Source organism: Pristis pectinata, chromosome 7 (assembly GCF_009764475.1).
Source record: "Pristis pectinata isolate sPriPec2 chromosome 7, sPriPec2.1.pri, whole genome shotgun sequence".
NCBI lineage: Eukaryota > Metazoa > Chordata > Chondrichthyes > Rhinopristiformes > Pristidae > Pristis > Pristis pectinata.
The window spans coordinates 58,082,227-58,101,149 of NC_067411.1; the positions used below are offsets into that span (position 1 = coordinate 58,082,227).

An 18,923-nucleotide genomic window follows, 5' to 3' on the forward strand; every position below is an offset into this window, starting at 1 on the left:
GGGCTGAATGGCCTAATTCTGCTCCTATGTCTTACGTCTTAGAATTGTTCCTAGCCTTAAAAATATTCTTTCCCCTTTTGTCAGCCACAATGACTTAAAGCTTGATTTATTTACTATGCACATCTCTTAAAGAACCACATAATGGGATGGACTAGGGTTTGAATGCTTTCAGTAGGAAGATTAAGAACAAATTAATATTGTACACCTCCTGACACAACATAATAGCACACTGAAGAGATCCATAATGTTAAGTTTCTCTGTATTAAAGATTCTTTTGTGCAGCATGTACATAATAGGTGTTATTAATGTGAGCAGATGCATCCATTTGTTCAGTCACAGTTGTTGATTCAGTGCCAAATGGAATATAAAAGCATAGCACTGGCCAATTGTCATGGCAGTTTGTTTTACAATGCATAATGCAAGATTTATTCACATAACCTAACAAAAAGATATTAAACCTTCATTCTGCTCCCTTTACATCTTTCTTCTAATCAATAATTTAGATTGTTAGAAATGTAAATTTATTTCCATGGAGATTGCATAGTCTTTAAATAATTATAAAACAGTCTCTGCCCCATAATTTGACTCTTTTACCTGATATCCCTTTTTTATCAATGATATTTTCTGCCGCTTTTGCCACAGCCTCCTGCAAGGTCTCATTCCCAACTTGATTCAACCTGCGAGAGTTGAGCGCATGTTTCTGCTTGATGGTACCAAATGCCTCAATGAGGGAGTCCACCTGGAAATCAGCGGGCAGTTAAAATACTTTTAATAGCAACACATTGCTAATCAATTACTTACTTTCTATTTAGATATACAGGCTAATTAAGCTAAAATTCTACAACTTTAATATTTTAATTCCCAATTGTTCAAGCCACTGACCTAATGGCTGCATAGTCTTCAAGCTTCCACTTACTCCCATTTGTTTGCATTAGCTGAAATACATTTCATTGGACCTGCTTGACTCATGAACACAGAATGCCATGTGGGATAGAAAAGTGACTGTAAATCAACACACTTGAACATCACCTCCTGTATTACAAAGGTATTGTATATTAAGCTGAAGGGTACTGTAAGATTGAGATGCAGCATCACCAGTCAAGTAGGCCTAGTCTAATAATAATAGCTAGAGGGAAAGGAAAAATAAATAACTTTTCCAAGCATGTTGAAATGGCAAGTGTAATAAGTTCATGCACCCCTTCAAATTCATTTCTTATCTCTACCATCATGAAATTAAATTGTATTCTACGCTGCACTTGTCAGACATATTCATAAAGGGATGTTAACCCTCAATCTGACAATCATCAGGTTACATTTAAGTGTGTATTTAGAGACAACGTTTATTGTCATATGCACAAGAACGTGTATGCACAGTTGCAATGAAAAACTTAGTTGCAGCAGCATTATAGGCACATAGCAGCATATAAGCAGCATTCACAAGAAAAACAAACTTAACATCAATTATACTCAATTTTTACAAGAAAGAACATGATTAGAAAAACAAAAGTCCATTTCAGTGCGAAGTGATCAAAGTGGTTATAGATTTGCTAAACTATAGTGATTAGGGTTGTGCCAGTTGGTTCAAGAACTAAATAGTTGAAGGGAAGTAGCTTTATCTTGAACGCAGTGGTGTGGGACTTCAGGCTTCTGTACCTCCTGCCCCACGGTAGCTACGAAAAGATGGCATGGCCTGGATGATGGGGATCTTTGATGATAGATGTTGCCTTCTTAAGGTATCACCTCCTGTAGATATTACCAGTGGTGGGGAGGGATGTGCCTGTGATGTACTGGGCAGAGACCACTACTCTCTGCAGCTTCTTGCATTCCTGTGCATTCAATTTGCCATACCAGACCATGACGCAACCAGTCAGGATCCTTTCAATGGTACATCTGTAGAAGTTTGTTAGTGTTCGGTGACAGGCTGCACCTCCTTAACTTCCTAAGAAAGTAAAGATGCTAGCACGCTTTCCTTATGATTGCATCTATGTGCTGGGCCCAGGACAGGTCATCTGATATGTTATCACCCGGGCATTTAAAGCTGCTGATTCCCCAATGCAGACTGGCACATGTTTGCCCTCCTTCCCCTTCCTGAAGTTAACAATCAAGCAGCTCTTTAGTTTTGCTGATGTTGAGCAAGAGGTTGTTGTTGTGGCACCACTCAACCAGGTGTCCCATCTCACTCCAGTAAGCTGACTTATCGCCACCTGTGATTTGTCCAATAACAGTAGTGTCATCAGTAAATCTGAAGATGGCATTGGGGTCGTGCTTAGCCACACAATCATGTGTGTATAGAGTGTAGAGCAGGGGGCTAAGCACACAGCCTTGAGGTGCACCTGTATGGATGATCAGCAAGGAGATGTTGTTACCAATCCTCACCGATTGAGGTCTACTGATGAGAAAATCGAGTATCCAGTTGCAGAGGGAGGTACAGAGGCCCAGGCTTTGAAGCTTTATGATAAGTTTAGAAGGGATGATTATGTTGAATGCCGAGATGTAGTCAGTGAACAGTAGCCTGACATACAAGTTATGATAGAGAACCTTATCTTTAAGCAATTCACTGTGTCTTCCTCTATATTTCTCCATACCAATCATGAGATCACTGCATTTTCATACAGAACAAATTCTTCAATAAGTATGCTACATTTCACAGGGCCTCTGGAAATTGAGCTAATGAATTGAATGGTCTTTTTCACTTAAACTCTCCTTATGGGAAAGCAACTCATTTAAGATCACAACACTTTACAATAGATGGATGTAATGGATGATGTAGCAAACAGCTCAACAGTTTTATCTCTGATATGTGCCAAATTAGTCATTCTCAGCAAAGGAGCAGTGAGAATATTTATATTATCTTCACCAGTAGTGGAAAGGCAAAAATTGTAGACTGCTGTGTAGCAGTGCTTTTGTGTGGACAGGATTCCATGTTACCAAGAAGGCCTCAGTGGGCTAACAGAACAACCTCCTAGGCAAGGTTGCAGATGAGTGTCATTCCTTATAATGCTGTAGGCTGACAACTTATCCACGTGTGCTTGTGTGAGCTCAGTAATGACAGTCCTGGCATCCAGGAATAGCACAAAATTCGGGACATACCAGCAAAGTGGATCCCCTCTGTAGCAGCAGCGAGTACCCAATACTGGGAGAAAGGGAGCACTTATCCTCAATTAACCAGGCAGCAGTGAAGTACCCTTGACTGTAATGGCATGGGTAGAAGAAGCAGAAGTAAAGGGAAGGTGGTGGGGGTGGACAGAACTAAGAATTTATATATCGAATTAGGCTTGTTTTCATGTAGTATCATTTGTAGTTAGGATTTCACCTTTCAGTAATGCATTTTATTTATTATTTTATTATACGGTAGCGTAGTGGTTAGCGCGACGCTATTACAGCACCAGCGATCGGGGTTCGATTCCCGTCGCCGTCTGTAAGGAGTTTGTACGTTCTCCTGTGTCTGCATGGGTTTCCTCCGGGTGCTCCGGTTTCCTCCCACATTCCAAAGATGTACGGGTAGGTTAATTTGGGTTTAAAATGGGCGGCGCGAACTCGTTGGGCCGGAAGGGCCTGTTACCATGCTGTAAATAAAATTTCTTAAATTTTAATGTGCGTGTCATTAGTAAAACCAGTTAGTTGCATTGGGATGATGGTGTTGGTAGCCCTCATGCAAACATTGTAATGTTAAAGCTTACAAGTTTGTGAAGTTCTGGTAAAGCAGTCTTGGCAAGTAGTTGCAGTGCATGACCACAGATAACGTAATGCCATCATTGTTAAATGCTGCATAAAAGAATATTTACCTTCTCTCGATATGAGGTTTGTTTTTCATTGGTATATTCTTCTGCCACAGATTCACCTGAAGAGAAAATACCAGCATTGATATGTTGTTCTGACTCAATGGATATCTTGGCAGATGAAGCTGCAGGTCCAATGGTACACATGCACACAAATGATGTCACAGATAATCGTGCTCTGGTTTCTTGTCAGAATAAAAATGCTTTTGCATGCAGCCATTTTGATTGGCTGAAGTGCTCACAGTTAACTTCTACTACTATTTTAGAGCAAGTAGTCAGAGTAAAATGAAACCAGCAGGAGTATGCCAATTAAGAGTCTTGCTTTCAGGAGGAGTACTTCAACAGTGGCCTCAAAAGGCACAGGCCAACTGAGCACAAGTCCAAGTCAAAGGCCATTTTCTTGACCCCAGGAGCCTGCAAACAGTATCAGCCAATATTATTTAAAAATAAGTAGACAGGCTGGTTGCATTTAAGACAATCTCATTCCTACTTATCACTTCCACCACCTCAACTAAAAAAAAGTTTCATAATGACATTAATTGCAGTCAAATGAACCCTAAAACATTTTTATTCATGTGCTCATTTTGGCAACTGTTCCAGATAAATTTCTTCCAACTTTACTCCCTCACAATACACCGTTGACAAATTCCATTTCTCCCCAGATGTACTATTCTCCCCATCATCCTCTCCTCAACTCCATTTCCATCCCAAACTATGACTACCATTATGCCTTTCTAACCTTTAGCAATACTGCACGAGTACAAAGGCAATGAAAGAAGTAGGCCTTGTGCCTCTTCTACCCCACCTTAAAAATATGCAAAATCTCTGTTTCCATCACCCTTAGAAGAAAAGGAAGAGAATTCCAAAGTCTCACAATCCCCATAGAAAATATTGTTTCATCTTGGTCTTAAATGGGCAACCTGTGATGTTTAAACATTAACCCCAAAACCCTCAATTCACTTAACACCTATTGCCCTGTCTTTAATATTCTCAGCAACAGAGCCTCCAAACCTTGGGTAGAAAATTCCAAAGATTCGCTATCCTCAATCAAGACATTTCCTCTCAACCCTGCTCCTGTCCCGAATGGACGCATCCTTATTTTGAGACTGTTGCCCTGGTTCTAGTTATGCCAGCCTAAGAAAACGTCAATATCACCTTCCAAACTCTGGAGAATATAGGCCCAGCCTGCATAATCTCTTCTCCCATCATCTCAGGAATCAGCTAGTGAATCTTGACTGTATTACCTCTTTCACAAGTTTATCCTTTCTTAGGTAGGGAGACCAGATCTATACACAATATTCCAGATGTAGTCATACCAGGGCCTATATAATTGGAGCAAGACATCTGTTGTACTGAAATCCTCTTGCAATAAAGGCCAAAATGCATTTGCCTTCCTAACTGACTGTTGTACCCGCATGTTAATTTTCAATGATTCATGTAAAAGGACACCCAGGATCCTCTGAAGACAAACACCTTCCAGTCTCTAGCCTTCAAAAATAAAATCACCCCTCTTTTTATCTTTTTTCCCTACCAAACTGGATTACCTCACATTTTACTGCATTATATCCTGTCTCAGCCCCTTTATTTAACTGGCTTCAGCTCCATTTTGGATACCATCTTTGCGGTATCTTTGTGCTTCTCCTTTAACAGATCTTAATAGGCAGCCAATTCCTTACTTGTCCCATCCTCCTCACTCACCTACCTTCTTGCTCATCACACTCTCTGGGATTAAAATTCAACAAGCTCTTTCACATCCTGTGCACTCAATCATCACAAACCTATTTCTCCGAGTGTTTCTTCAGACAATCACGATCCTCAGTGCCCACAATCTTACCTTAGTTTTGACAGAATGCTCCTGTTCCTAGGGGAAAAAACTCTCGCATTCTGTTCCAGTCCTCTTGTATGATTCCCATCTTCACTCCCTCATGTCCAAGGGACAGTGATCTGAACATATGTGGCACACAGCTGGTTTGACCATCTATTGCCATATCTGGCTGGACCAAAACAAGTGCAAGTGGACTTCTGCTCCACTGCCCAAACCACTCACTAACCCAGGATCAGTCTGGAACCAAAGGAAATGCCTAGAAACATTCCCTCAAGCAGTCCTCATTTGGATCACTTTTAGCATCTGAACGTAACAAAAGCATCTCTAGGTTTCTCGCACTCTCACACCACCCTTCAGGGGCTTTGTTAACAACCTTCTCTTCCACTGACCTTAGTCATACTATCTCACTCAATGTCCAATTTTAGCCAAAGATCCTTACATGAAGTACCTGGGGATGCTCCTGCAGTAATAATGGCGTGTACAATATGTTAACACAAAAGCAAAATACTGCAAATATTGGAAATATGAAATAAAAACATCCAAATGTCACCTCTCTGAAGAAAGGCCATCAACCTGAAAGATTAACTGTTTCTCTCTAAAGATGCTGCCTGACCTGAATATTTCCAGCAATTTTTTTTCTATTATCTTGCCACGAATAATTTTGATCAGTGGTCAAAAACTTTGTGCTGGATACCTTACCAGGAAAGAAGGGCTGCATGTTAAACAGCTGAGCATCGTGCACTTCCATTTTCCCCGTACTTTTATTTAGCACGCCAACAAAATACCTGAATGAAACAGAAATTGTCACTTAATGAAAGCTTATTGGTTAGTTATATACACTAAATGGCAACCATTTGCATTTTTTATTTTACGCAAATAACACATGAATGTGCACCCTCTCAATGCTGTATTCAAAGAGTCGTGCAGTGCTTCAGCCCACTATGTCCACGTCAATCATCAAGTACATGTCTATATCCAATTTACCAGCACTTGGTCAATAACCTTCCTTCAGCTCTCTTGAACAAGCAAATTACTCAATCAAATGTGGAAGATAAACAGCTGAATTGTTTTTTTTGTGTCAACACCAGCCTTTGAAAAATCACTCTGTGTTGGTAAAATCTGTTTTTGTCACTGCCTGTTTAGTCACCTTTTGAATCTGGCAAATTTAAAATCAGAGGTCGCAGAAGATTTATAGAACATATCAAAATAAAAAGTCGAAACAATCACTGTTTTCTGATGACAACCCAATCAGAAAGGTCCCAGTTGGGGACCTACACTTTGGACTTGCATCCAATGATGGGTTAGCTGACTTTAAGAACAGAGCTCAGCATCTCCTCAACACGACATGCCCCAGCAATCTGATCTGGAAACATCACTGGGCTGTAAGATGATTCCTGGAGGTTGCCTGTGAAACACTCACCTTTTCCTCGATGGTCAACACTCAGTCTCACCCATAAAGAATGTGTATAATTCAGTAGATCATTAACACCCTTCAAGGCCCGGACTGTGGTAATGGGGAGAGCAGAGCGATCAGAGGGAGGGAGGGATAGGCAAAGCGTAGCAGGAGGATAGGAAGTGAAGGGAGCAGGGACAGAGTGGAGAGAGAAAGTCTGTATAATTATACTGTATGTGTGAGAAAGTGAGAGACATTGTGGAGCTGGGGGTAACATACTTCAGAGAGAGAAAATGGCAGGGAAAGAAGAAATAAGAAACAGGCAAGTTAGTGAAATCCACCATTGGCCAATTCATAATATATTTATTTGGCATGATAAAATTTGTTTTTAAATAGACTGACTGCTTGGCATGGGGCAGAGGCAACCAGATTTTCCAGCAGTATTTGTTGTGAAGCACACAATCGCATGTCAACTCAAGTGTAGCTAGGAAAAGAGTGGGTACTCAAGAGACCAAAGGACATGTTTGGAGCCAGGGGATATGGGCAAGCTCCTAAATGAATACATCCCACCTGTATTCACCAAGCCAAGGTTTCCCTAGACACCCCCACTTACCTGCTGGAGCAGCCCACTCCTCTTCAGGACTTTCAGACCTGTAATGTGAACAACAACTTACCTTACAGGCCACTCCAGGACTTCCAAGTCTGCCCTTAACCAGTCACTTACCTTCCAGTCCAGGTGACTCCATTCCAGGACTTCCAGGACCAACCACACACAGCCACTTACCTCAGAAGCGTGGTAAGAGGGCTGGGCTGCAGATAAGACTGAAACAGCGTGGGTTCAAGTCTCCTCTCCCCAGCATACTACTAGCTGACATCCAGGCCATTGAGAACAAAGTTGACGGACTAAGAGTGAGACTGACGTACCAAAGAGAACTGAGGGACTGCTGTGTGCTATGGCTTACACCTGCTTCACCTGACTGCGTCATACAACCTGAGGGCTTCTCAATTCACCGGATGGACCATACAGCATCCTCGGGCGGAGGAGTCCACTTCCTAATCAACTCCTCATGGTGCTCGGACGTGATGGTTACAGCGAGTTCCTGCTCACCCAACTTGGAATATCTAATGATGAAATGCCGTCCATTCTACCTGCCACGGGAGTTCACTTCAGCTATCCTGATGGCAGTCTACATCCTACCCCAGGCAGACACAAAGCCTGCACTAATGAACTATACTCCATGATCAATAGCCTTCAAACAGGATACCCTGAGGCCCTCTTCATCATAGCCGGTGACTTCAACCAGGCCAACTTCAAGAGTGTGTTACTCAAATACTACCAGCACATCTCCTGTCCCACCAGGGGCCCAAACACCCTTGACCATTGCCACACAGCCAAAGATGCCTACCGAGCCATCCCCACCCACACTTTGGTAAATCAGGCTGTGCTCCTTCTCCCTTTGTACAGACATAAGGTGAAACATGAAGATTCAGTACAGAAAGTCATACAGTGCTGGTCCGAGGAAATAGATGAGCTTCTACACGACTACTTTGAGTCCGTAAACTGGTCCATGTTCAAAGACTCAGCAGCCTGCCTAAATTAGTCATGGACTTTATCAACAGGTGTGTTGAGGACTGTGTACTAAAGAGGACAATTCAGGTGTTCCCAAACTGGAAACCATGGATGAACTGGGAGATCCACTCCCTACTGAAGTCTAGGACTGTAGCGTTAAAATCAGGTGACCCTGACCTATACAAGAAATCGAGATATGACCTTTATAAAGCTATCAAGGATGCCAAGAGACAATACCAGTCCAAAATAGAGTCCCAGACCAGCTGTCAGTTGTGACAGGGCTTACATGCTATAACAGGCTACAAAACAAAGTTGGACAACCTTGGGGACAACAGCCCATCCCTTCCCAATGAGTTTAATGCATTCTATGCACATTTTGAACAGAAGGAGAATGGAATGTCACCACCCACCCCAACAGCCTCCAATGCACCTGAACCCACAGTCACCGTTGCAGATGCAAGATTAGTCTTCTGGGGAGTGAACCCGTGGGAAGCACCTGGCCCAGATGGTGTCCCTGGCCATGTCCTTAGGTCCTGCGCAGATTGGTGGGAGTACTTGCAGACATTTTTAACCTCTCCCTGCCTCTATCTGAGGTTCCCACCTACTTTAAGAAGATCACTATCATCCCGGTACCCAAGGAAAACAAAGTAACTTGCCTTAATGACTACCGCCCAGTAGCTCTGACATTCACCATCATGAAGTGCTTTGCGAGGGTTGTCATGGCACACATTAACTCCAACCTCCCAGAGGACCTCGACCCAGCGCAATATGCCTACCGCCAAAACAGGTCTACGGCTGACGCCATCTTCTTGGCCCTACACTTATCTCTGGAGCATCTGCCCCATAAAGACACCTACATTAGACTATTATTTATTGAGTACAGCTCCATCTTCAACACTATAATTCCAAGCAAACTCATCACCAAACCCCTACACCTGGGATTCCACCCTTTGCAACCAGATCCTTGACTTCCTGACCAACAGACCACAATTAGTGAGGATAGGCAGCAACACCTCCGCCATGATTATTCTCAACACTGGTGCTCCACAAGACTGCATCCTCAACCCCCCACTCTACTCCCTATATACTCACAACTGCGTGGCCAGATCCTGCTCTAACTCCATCTACAAGTTTGCAGATGATACCACCGTAGTGGGCCGTATCTCAAATAACGATGAGTCGGAGGACAGGAAGGGGATAGAAAGCCGAGTGGCATGGTGTTACGACAACATTTCCCTCAATGTCAGCAAAATAAAAGACCTGGTCATTGACTTCAGGAAGAAGGGTTGTGCACATGCTCCTGTTTACATCAACAGTGCTGAGGTCGAGAGGGTTGAGAGCTTCAAGTTCCTAGGAGTGAACACCACCAATAGCCTATTCTGGTCCAACCATGTAGGTGCCATGGCCAAGAAAACTCATCAGTGACTCCATTTCCTCAGGAGGCTAAAGAAATTTTGCATGTCCCTGTTGACCCTCACCAATTTTTATCGATGCACCATAGAAAGCATCCTATCCAGATGCATCATGGCTTGGTATGGCAACTGTTCTGTCTCTGACTGCAAGAAACTGCAGAGAGTGGTGGACACAGCTCAGCACATCACAGAAACCAGCCTCGCGTCCATGGATTCTGTCTACACTTCTCGCAGCCTCGGTAAAGCAGCCAGCATAATCAAAGACCCCACTCACCCTGGACATCCGCTCTTCTCCTCCCTCCCATCGAGCGGAAGATACAAAAGCCTGAAAGCATGTACCACCAGGGTCAAGGACAGCTTCTATTCCGCTGTTATAAGACTATTGAACAGTCCCCTAGTACAATAAGATGAACTCTTGACCTCACAATCTACCTCATTATGGCCTTGCACCTTATTGTCTACCTGCACTGCACTTTCTTTGTAACTGTAACACTATTCTGTGTTATTCTGTTATTTTACCTTGTACTATGTCAATGCACTGTTGTAATGAAATAACTGGTATGTAAGACACTGTACCTGAATACACATGACAATAATAAACCAATTTACTATGGGGAGCAGAAATAATTCAGTGCCCATTTTAAAATCACACATCCACATTTCCACACCTGTAATTAAAATTTCCTATGCAAAACTGACACACAGTAAGTTTACCCAGAGAAAGGCTGTAATTACTGCTCATCCAGTTTACATAGATGATAGATCAAATGGGGAGACCATCCAAGTCAATTAAAACAAAAGATGCTGAAGTCATTCAGCAGATCATGCAACATCAGTGGAAAGAGAAGCAGTTAATGTTTCAGTTCCTGGACCATTCTAGTTTATTTGTATCACCTTCTTTAATATTAACTATGTGCAAGAGTCACATTTTTTTTGGATTGGGACAACACTGTTCAACTAATTCTGAGTCAGAGGAACACACTTACTTGCATAATGAGTTACACTTGAGAGCACTTTGTCCAAAATTATTTCCAAGATATGTCAGTCTGTCCGTTTCAGCAGACTACATGGGAATGAAAAAGAAACTATCTGAACAAATAAGTTTAAGAAATTTCAAGAACTGTATTAATGCTGTTTACAGTTTAAAGAAGTTACACTGTCTGAATGATTAGCCACATCGCTTTTAATCATAACACAACATTCTATGAAAGCAGAAAAGTGTTAATTGCAACTCATTACAAAGCGCACCCATCACTAAACTCTTACCAAGATCAGCTGATGTTTCTTCCGGGGATTATTTTTATATATATTTTTATGTAGCTGAAATTCCACATTTTCTGAATTTGTAAGCTTTCCATTGGAAAACTGAACTGCAAAAGAAGATAACATTTTTGAAACTAGAGGCCCAGATATTAAATTTGTACAACAGAGATCCTAATATGCAGTACTGGGTATGCAGCATCTGTGAACTAATGCTTTTTTATTACAAACAAAATATACTAATGCACTAGTTTTGTAAAAAGTTGTTCTTGTGTTGAGGGCATCGTGACACACTTTCAACCACTGCCATGGCCATGCAAGTTTCAGACAAGACTATTTAATCATGAAACACTATGAGTTGCCCATGTCTCAGATTGCAATACCCCCAACTCCACTGTGTCTCTCACTTTCTCACACGTACACTATAATCATACAGACTTTCTCTCTCCCCTCTGTCCCTGCTCCCTCCACTTCTTCCTGCTACACTTGGACAATCCATCCCTCCCTCCGATCGCTCTGCTCTCCCCATTACCACACTCTGGGCTTCGATGGAGAATAAATATTCCCCTAAGTCGTCTTGAATTGCCAAGGCAATTGGTCAACCACATGGTCAGGAATGGAGTCAAGCGTAGACCAGAATGGGTTGAAGTGGCATATCCCCTTTTCTGAAAAGGTATTTATGAAACAATTAAGCTTTTTTAATGATTCCCTGATAGCTTTGATATCATTTTAACAAGTGTTAGCTCAAAGAATACTTTAGTTGAAACTGATGTGCACTATTTGCATCAATGGGATTTGGATTTAATGCCTGTGGGCCTCTAGTCTAACTCTAAAAGCACTATCATTCAAAGCAGTTTAACTGCTACAATGCTCCAATTTCATCCAAACAAGTTGCTGGAGGAACTCAGCAGGTCAGGCAGCATCTGTGGAGGGAAATGGACAGTCGACGTTTTGGGTCGAGACCGTTCATCTGGACGTTGAGTTCCTCCAGCATCTTGTTTGTTGTTTCAGATTCCAGGATCTGCCATCTCTTGTCTCTCCAGTTTCATTCACCTCGTTATCTTTCTCAATCAACCTCAAGGCAATCTACTATTCTAATCCGAGTTACCCTTTGCCTTTCCAACGGCATTTCAAACTATATCATTTTACAATTACTTTTCCTAAAAAGATGCCCCACAATCATCTCATTTACCAACAATTTTGTTACCTATGACAGATGGAACATATAAAGCCTTCAGGCTGCCTAGCGTACACAAACTCTCCATCTTTCCATCATTGCATTCTCTTCCACGCTGAGAAGCTAACAACGTCTATCTATCCCATGATGATACACACACTTTCAGCCACTGCCATGGACATGCAAGTTTCGAGTTGGACTGTTTAATCACGAAAGACCTTAAGTCGTCCGTGTCTCAGGCTGCAATACCCCCAGCTCCAGCACGTCTCTCACACCGACACCACAAACACACAGATTCTCCCTCTCCCTCCACTTTCTATTCTCCTGCTACTCTCTGCCCGACCTTCCTTCCTTCCCTCCCCTCCCCTCCCCTCCCCTCCCCTCCCCTCCCCTCCCCTCCCTCCGCTCTCCCCATTGATGGAGAATAAATATTCCCGTCCCGCCGCCTCGGGTATCACGGGCGCTACCGAGGGTGGCCCACTGTTCCGGTTCCTGCTCTGCGCTCTCCCGGTATTTCCACACAACGTGCGCTGCCATCGCCGCGAACACCAACTCGCCGCCAGCAAGGCTAAACGCAACCCATGCCTTCGCACCGCTGTGGACCCGCCGCCTGCAACACTGCCGCCTGCAGGCACGGAGTCTGCCCCGCCGCCAGCAACACCGCCGCCTGCAGGCACGGAGTCTGCCCCGCCGCCAGCAACACCGCCGCCTGCAGGCACGGAGTCTGCCCCGCCGCCAGCAACACCGCCGTCTCCCAGGCAAACTACCCCGCGCCCATCACACGGCCACCTACCTTCCGCTAAAGTGCCCAGCGATCACAATACACCCACACCCATCACCCGCACTCCCAACACGTAGGAAAGCTGCCCAGTTCCTTACGCACTATCACCTAGTGGACGAAGTAGTCAGACACCCCTAACATTTCATCTTCACCCTCACAGCAGCTTGGAACACCACCATTTAGAAGTTAAAATGGAGAAGTTAGCTATACAAACAGAGAATATTGGTAATATCGGACCTACTGAGTGTTTCCAGTATTTTCTAATGTTTATTTTAGATTTCCAGCATCTTTTTTTAAGATTTCAGATATTAGCAGTCCTTGTTGTTGCTGCAATAATCAGGAAACAGCAAAGTCTGTGGGACCCAGACAGCAAAGATGCCAAACCTGATGAGTTCCTCCAGCATTTTGTGCATATTGCTCCAGATTCCAGCATCTGCAGAATCTCTTGTGGCTCCGTGAAGACCTGTACTCCACAGCTAACTGTAATAAAGCCATTCCAATACATTTACAATACTTAACATCCACCTTAACTTTGAAATATATCACAGTCCCTTCATCGTTACTGCATCCAAATCCTCGGACTCTCTACCCACCAGTGCTATGGGAGGATCTTCACTAGAAAGACCCTGCCACCTTCACAGGGGCAGTGAAGAGTGGTCAATAAATGCTGGCCTTGCCAACAACACCCAGGTACCAAAACTGAATACAAGAAATCAAGGATGAGGTGACAAAATTCTTTGGACTACAAGATAGACACAGTTATGGAGATTAGACAGGAAGATGGAGTTAAACCAAATAATCAGATCAGTCTTATTACTGAATGCTGGAAAAGCATGAAGGTGCCATATGGCCCACCCCTCTTCCTGTTTCTTATATTATTATGTTCCAGCTGTCTATATGAAACAAAGGTCTCCTCCAGTTTTTGTAGACTTCACCCTCCATCCATTGTGTCTCAGTGCCAACTCACACTGCTGCTCAGTGGAACAAACTTACCGGCCATGGAAAAGCCCAGGACCCTGAGACTCTCAATGGCGCTGACTGCTGATTTCAAACATTTACAGTCCCTTAAGTTCAGTATTTAACATAGGTTTTATTGTGAACATTTGCTTTTTTACAACTATAAGTTGCATTTTTGTTACATCTTTAACAAAGCAAAATGACCCAAAGCATTTTATCAGGCAAGTTTAACTCAGAGCTATATAAGGAGATTATGCATAGATTACAAAAACCCGTAATTTCTACCACCAAGAAGGACAAAGGCAGCAAATGTATAAGAGGGTTCTATCAATGCAGGGTGCTATCCAAGTTGCACATCAAAACGACTTGCAAATATATTGGTGTTCCTTCATTGTTGATGCATCTAAATCCTGGGACTCTCTATCTGATATTAGAGTGAGAGAACCTTCAGCCTAAGGATTGCAGTGGTTCAAGAAAACCACCATCTTCTCAAGGGCAATGGAAAACAAATAAAACTGCAATTGCTGGATTTTGAAATAAAAACAGAAAATGCTGGAAGAACTCGGCCAGTCAAGTAACATCTGTGAAAAGAGAAACCAGTTAACATTTCAGGTCAGAATTAGGGGAAGAGTGTTGGGCTGTTAGTTTTCAAAACAGAATAGCTGGGAGGAGCAAGGAGCAAGACCAAAAGACTACATGGAGATTGGTTAAAACAGATCAGGTGATAGGGACTGTGAGTACTGACCTTTAGAGAGGCTTTTTATAGCAACAAAGTGAAAAAGGAACACAAGTATGATAATGGGAAAAGAATGGGATAACAGTTTACCTGAAGTTGGAAAAGTCAGTGATCATTCCAGAAGGTTGCAAAGTGCCCAGACTGAACATAAGACATTGTTCCTCTGATTTATGTTGGGTCTCACAATGACAGTGGAAGAGGCTGCAGACAGAGAGGTCCAAATAAGAGTGGGAATGAGAATCAGAGTTGCAGGCAACAGGAAGCTAAGGAGCACCCCTGTGGATTGAATGCAGGTGATCCACAAAGCGATTACCCAATCTGCATTTGGTTTCTCCAGTACAGAGAAGGCCACATTGTCAGCATCAAATGCAGTACACTGGATTGGAATAAGTGCACATGAATTGCTGTGATGGATATTCACTATCCAGGGTCAGGAGGCTTTTTGCTAACCTCAGCTTTTTAGCACAGCAGAAGAAACTGTCAAAGGTTCAAGATGTTTATTGTTCATCTTTACCTAGTACTATTTAACCATCCTCTTGAGAAACAATACTGTTCAGGCTCAGGAAGCCTATTATTGACTTAACTGAGACTGCAACCTATTCAGAAGAAATAACATTGTCTATGTTGACCTAATCAAAGGCTCCAGCCATCTGACCTGATCAATGTAGTTGTGAAAACATCACATGCAGATGAGGTCATCACTAGATGACTGGCAAAAAGAAACAATATAAATATTAGAAGGCAGTAAGGGTGGGGAGTAGTTGCAGAGATGAAGACATATAGTTTACTCCTCAGCCTCAACCTGAGAAGGATCTTTTCCCAGAGCCTTTTTGCAACGGATGACTTGTTTGTCTGCAACTCATTGCTATGTTTTGCTAGTTTGTAAGAAACCGTCCTTATGTTTTGAAATCCTTTGTAGAATTATAACCTCTGTTAGAATTTACTCCTCGAATAAATGTTCCCCATTTAAATAAAATACTGTAACTGTGTTTAATCTGCTTCGATAGCTGGAAGTATTCCTCCTTGGTGAGGAGGGGAGACACACTGCTCGTAATAGTGATTATTGACAGCTAACCCCCTTTAGAAAAGAGACTAAAGCAGTTAAGTAAATTAGTCTTTTAACAAGAGGTTGATACAGTATAATCTCCTTAAAGTGAGCATACTGATAGACACCTATAACTAATAAGACTTAAGGTCTTGACTTAAGTTTAGGACTCTAGAATGGGTACACTCAATATCATCACAGATAGCACCCGATGTGGGACACATTTATCAAAAAAAAGTATATATTATTAGCAACTTCTCTTTCGGCTGCTCCCACTTTCTCTAAACCAAAGGTGTAGCCATGGGCCCCAGCTATGCCTGCCTTTTCATTGACTATGTGGAACAGTGCATGTTCCAAGCCTACACCGGTAACACTCCCCAACTCTTTCTCCGCTACATTGACGACTGCATTGAGGCTGCTTCCTGCCCCCGTGCTGAGCTTGTTAATTTCATCAACTTTGCCTCCAACTTCCACCCTGCCCTCATATTTACTTGGTCCATCTCCGACACCTCTCTCCTCTTTCTGGATCTCTCGAGAGACAGATTAACCACAAACATCTTTTACAAACCCACTGACACCCACAGTTGCCTTGATGACACTTCTTCCCACCCAGTCACTTGCAAGGATGATGTCCCCTTCTCCCAGTTCCTCCACCTCTGCCGCATCTGTTGCCATGATGAAGTTTTCTATTCCAGGTCATCTGAGATATCCTCCTTTTTCAGTAAAGGGGGTTTCCCTTCCACCACTGCCAATGCTGTCCTCACCTACATCTCCTCCATTTACCGCATATCTGCCCTCACCCCATTCCTTCCCCCGGCATAACAAGGACAGGGTTCCCCTTGTCCTCACCTACCACCCCACGAACCTCTGCATCCAACATATCATTCCCTGCAATTTCCACCACCTGCAATGGGATCCCACCACCAGGCACATCTCCGCGCCCCCCCCTCCACCCCCCTTCCCTGCTTTCCACAGGGATTGCTCTCTCTGTGACTCCCTTATCCACTCATCCGTTGCCACTGATGACCCTCCTGGCATTTATCCCTGCAACCGCACAAAGTGCCACAGCTGTCCCTACACCTCTCTCACCACCATTTAGGGCCCTAGACAATCCTTCCAGGTGAGGCAGCGAGGGTGTGAATCTAAGGGTGTCTTTTACTGCATCTGGTGCTCCTGGTGTGGCCTCCTCTGCACTGGTGAGACCCAACGCAGATTGGGTGACCACTTCATTGCACACCTTCGCTCCGTCCACTGCAAAAACAAGGATCTCCCAGTGACCAGCCACTTCGATTCCACATCCCAGTCCCATACTGACATGTCTATCCATGGCCTCCTCTATTGCCACATTGCGGCCAGATGCAGGTTGGAGGAATAACACCTCATATTCTGCCTTGGTAGCCTCCAACCTGACGGCCTCAACATCGCTAACTTCTGGTAACCCCACCCCTTTTCTCCCTCCTTTGTCTTCCCTCATTCCTGTGACCCCCCTCACCCCTCTCTTTCCCCTTCCCCCACCCTCACGACCCCAACTATTCCCCACCTCCTTCCTTTTATTCCACAGTCTACTGCCCTCTCCTACCAGATTCCTTCTTCTTCAGTCGTTTGCCTCTTCAACTTATCACCTCTCAGCTTCTTACATCTTCTCCCTCCCCCACCCACTATCGCCTGCCAGCCTGTGCTCCTCCCCACCCCCAACCTTCTTATTCTGGCTTCTGCCCTCTTCCTTTCCAGTCCTGATGAAGGATGTCAACCCAAAACGTCGACTGTTTATTTCCCTTCATAGATGCTGCCTGACCTGCTGAGTTCCTCCAGCACTTTCTGTCTGTTGCTCCAGATTCCAGCATCTGCAGAATCTCTTGTGTATATATTATTAGTATTAGTTAGTAGTTGTCCAATTCAGAGTGCACTTGATAAGTGCTACAGCATACCACCCAGTACTATAAATGGCTGACATCCTGGTTCCAGTAACTGCTCAGGCAAATGCTGGTCAATATTATGAATGTGTTAATAGTATAGCAGAAATATGGAATAATAGATTTGATGCTCCTCAAATTGAGCATGATGAATATTTTATTCTCCAAGTCAGAGACTAGGATGACGAGGGAGTAGAACATAGAGTAGGATGTAGACTTGATAGACCTAATCCTGGTTTCTGCACTGATTCTAATTATGTCAGAAATGCAGTGGAAAGGGAGCTCCCTACCTGGTCAACAACTGGATGGAAAACACACAGAAAAAAACCACTTCCACACGTCTATGTGGAAGACTATTTATGAATTATTATTGACTTGACCATTAGTACAGGTGTTACACATCCTGGGACATACTGCAGGCCACTTACACAGCTATAGTAATAAGTTAGCTAAAGAAAGCAAAGCAAGCTGTTGGGGTAGACCTTGCTAAGGTAAGGGAGGCCAAGGTTATGGCAGTAACTAAGCAACAAATAAAAAATAACCTGGATGATGTTTTAAGAATACTCCTAGATACTACTAAACACAATCCCAAGGGATTTCCAACACAGTACAAATACGAGGTTGCTGCTGAAGGTAAGTTTGGGTATGCCACCCTCAAAAAGATAAGAAAATACCTCCTGCTAATGAGTGGGAAGAACTGATTTGAGAAGCTCACCAAGGATTTGGACACAATCATGGTGGTGAACAAGTCACTCATGCAAAATTAGCCATGTTATATTGGTGACCTTGTATGTTGATTGATTGCAAGCGATTTGGTGCAAATTGTAAAGAATGTCTGGCCTATAATAAAGGAGCACTCACAAGACCACCTCCTAAGAGACAATACAGCCAAAGACACTGATGTAGGTGTGGCAAATTGATTACATAGGCCCATTTCCGGCATCCCAAGGCAATCCACTTATTGGAAACCAAATAAGTATATCCTCGTGATAGTTGATCTTTGTACGGTATATACATGGTTAGTTCCCACCACTTCTTGTAGTGAGACAGCTACCGTCAGAGCACTCCAGAACTC

The 18,923-nt window shown here is 43.3% G+C and overlaps 1 protein-coding gene across 4 annotated transcripts in view; it reads right to left on the bottom strand.

The window, feature by feature from the left end:
* The window catches only part of polr1e (RNA polymerase I subunit E), a 39,758-nt gene that overhangs the window by 15,002 nt on the left and 5,833 nt on the right, over positions 1–18,923 (bottom strand). For 2 of the 4 annotated variants that reach the window (XM_052020027.1, XM_052020026.1), the window contains exons 4-8: positions 11,246–11,349; positions 10,966–11,042; positions 6,304–6,389; positions 3,786–3,841; positions 595–739 (exon numbers count right to left, since the gene is read on the bottom strand). In XM_052020027.1, coding sequence (XP_051875987.1) covers positions 595–739; positions 3,786–3,841; positions 6,304–6,389; positions 10,966–11,042; positions 11,246–11,349 — 468 coding nt within the window. Of the gene's footprint in view, positions 1–594; positions 740–3,785; positions 3,842–6,303; positions 6,390–10,965; positions 11,043–11,245; positions 11,350–12,446; positions 12,794–12,883; positions 13,023–18,923 lie in introns of those variants that run through there. The other 2 variants (XM_052020028.1, XM_052020029.1) reach the window with 2 other exon arrangements.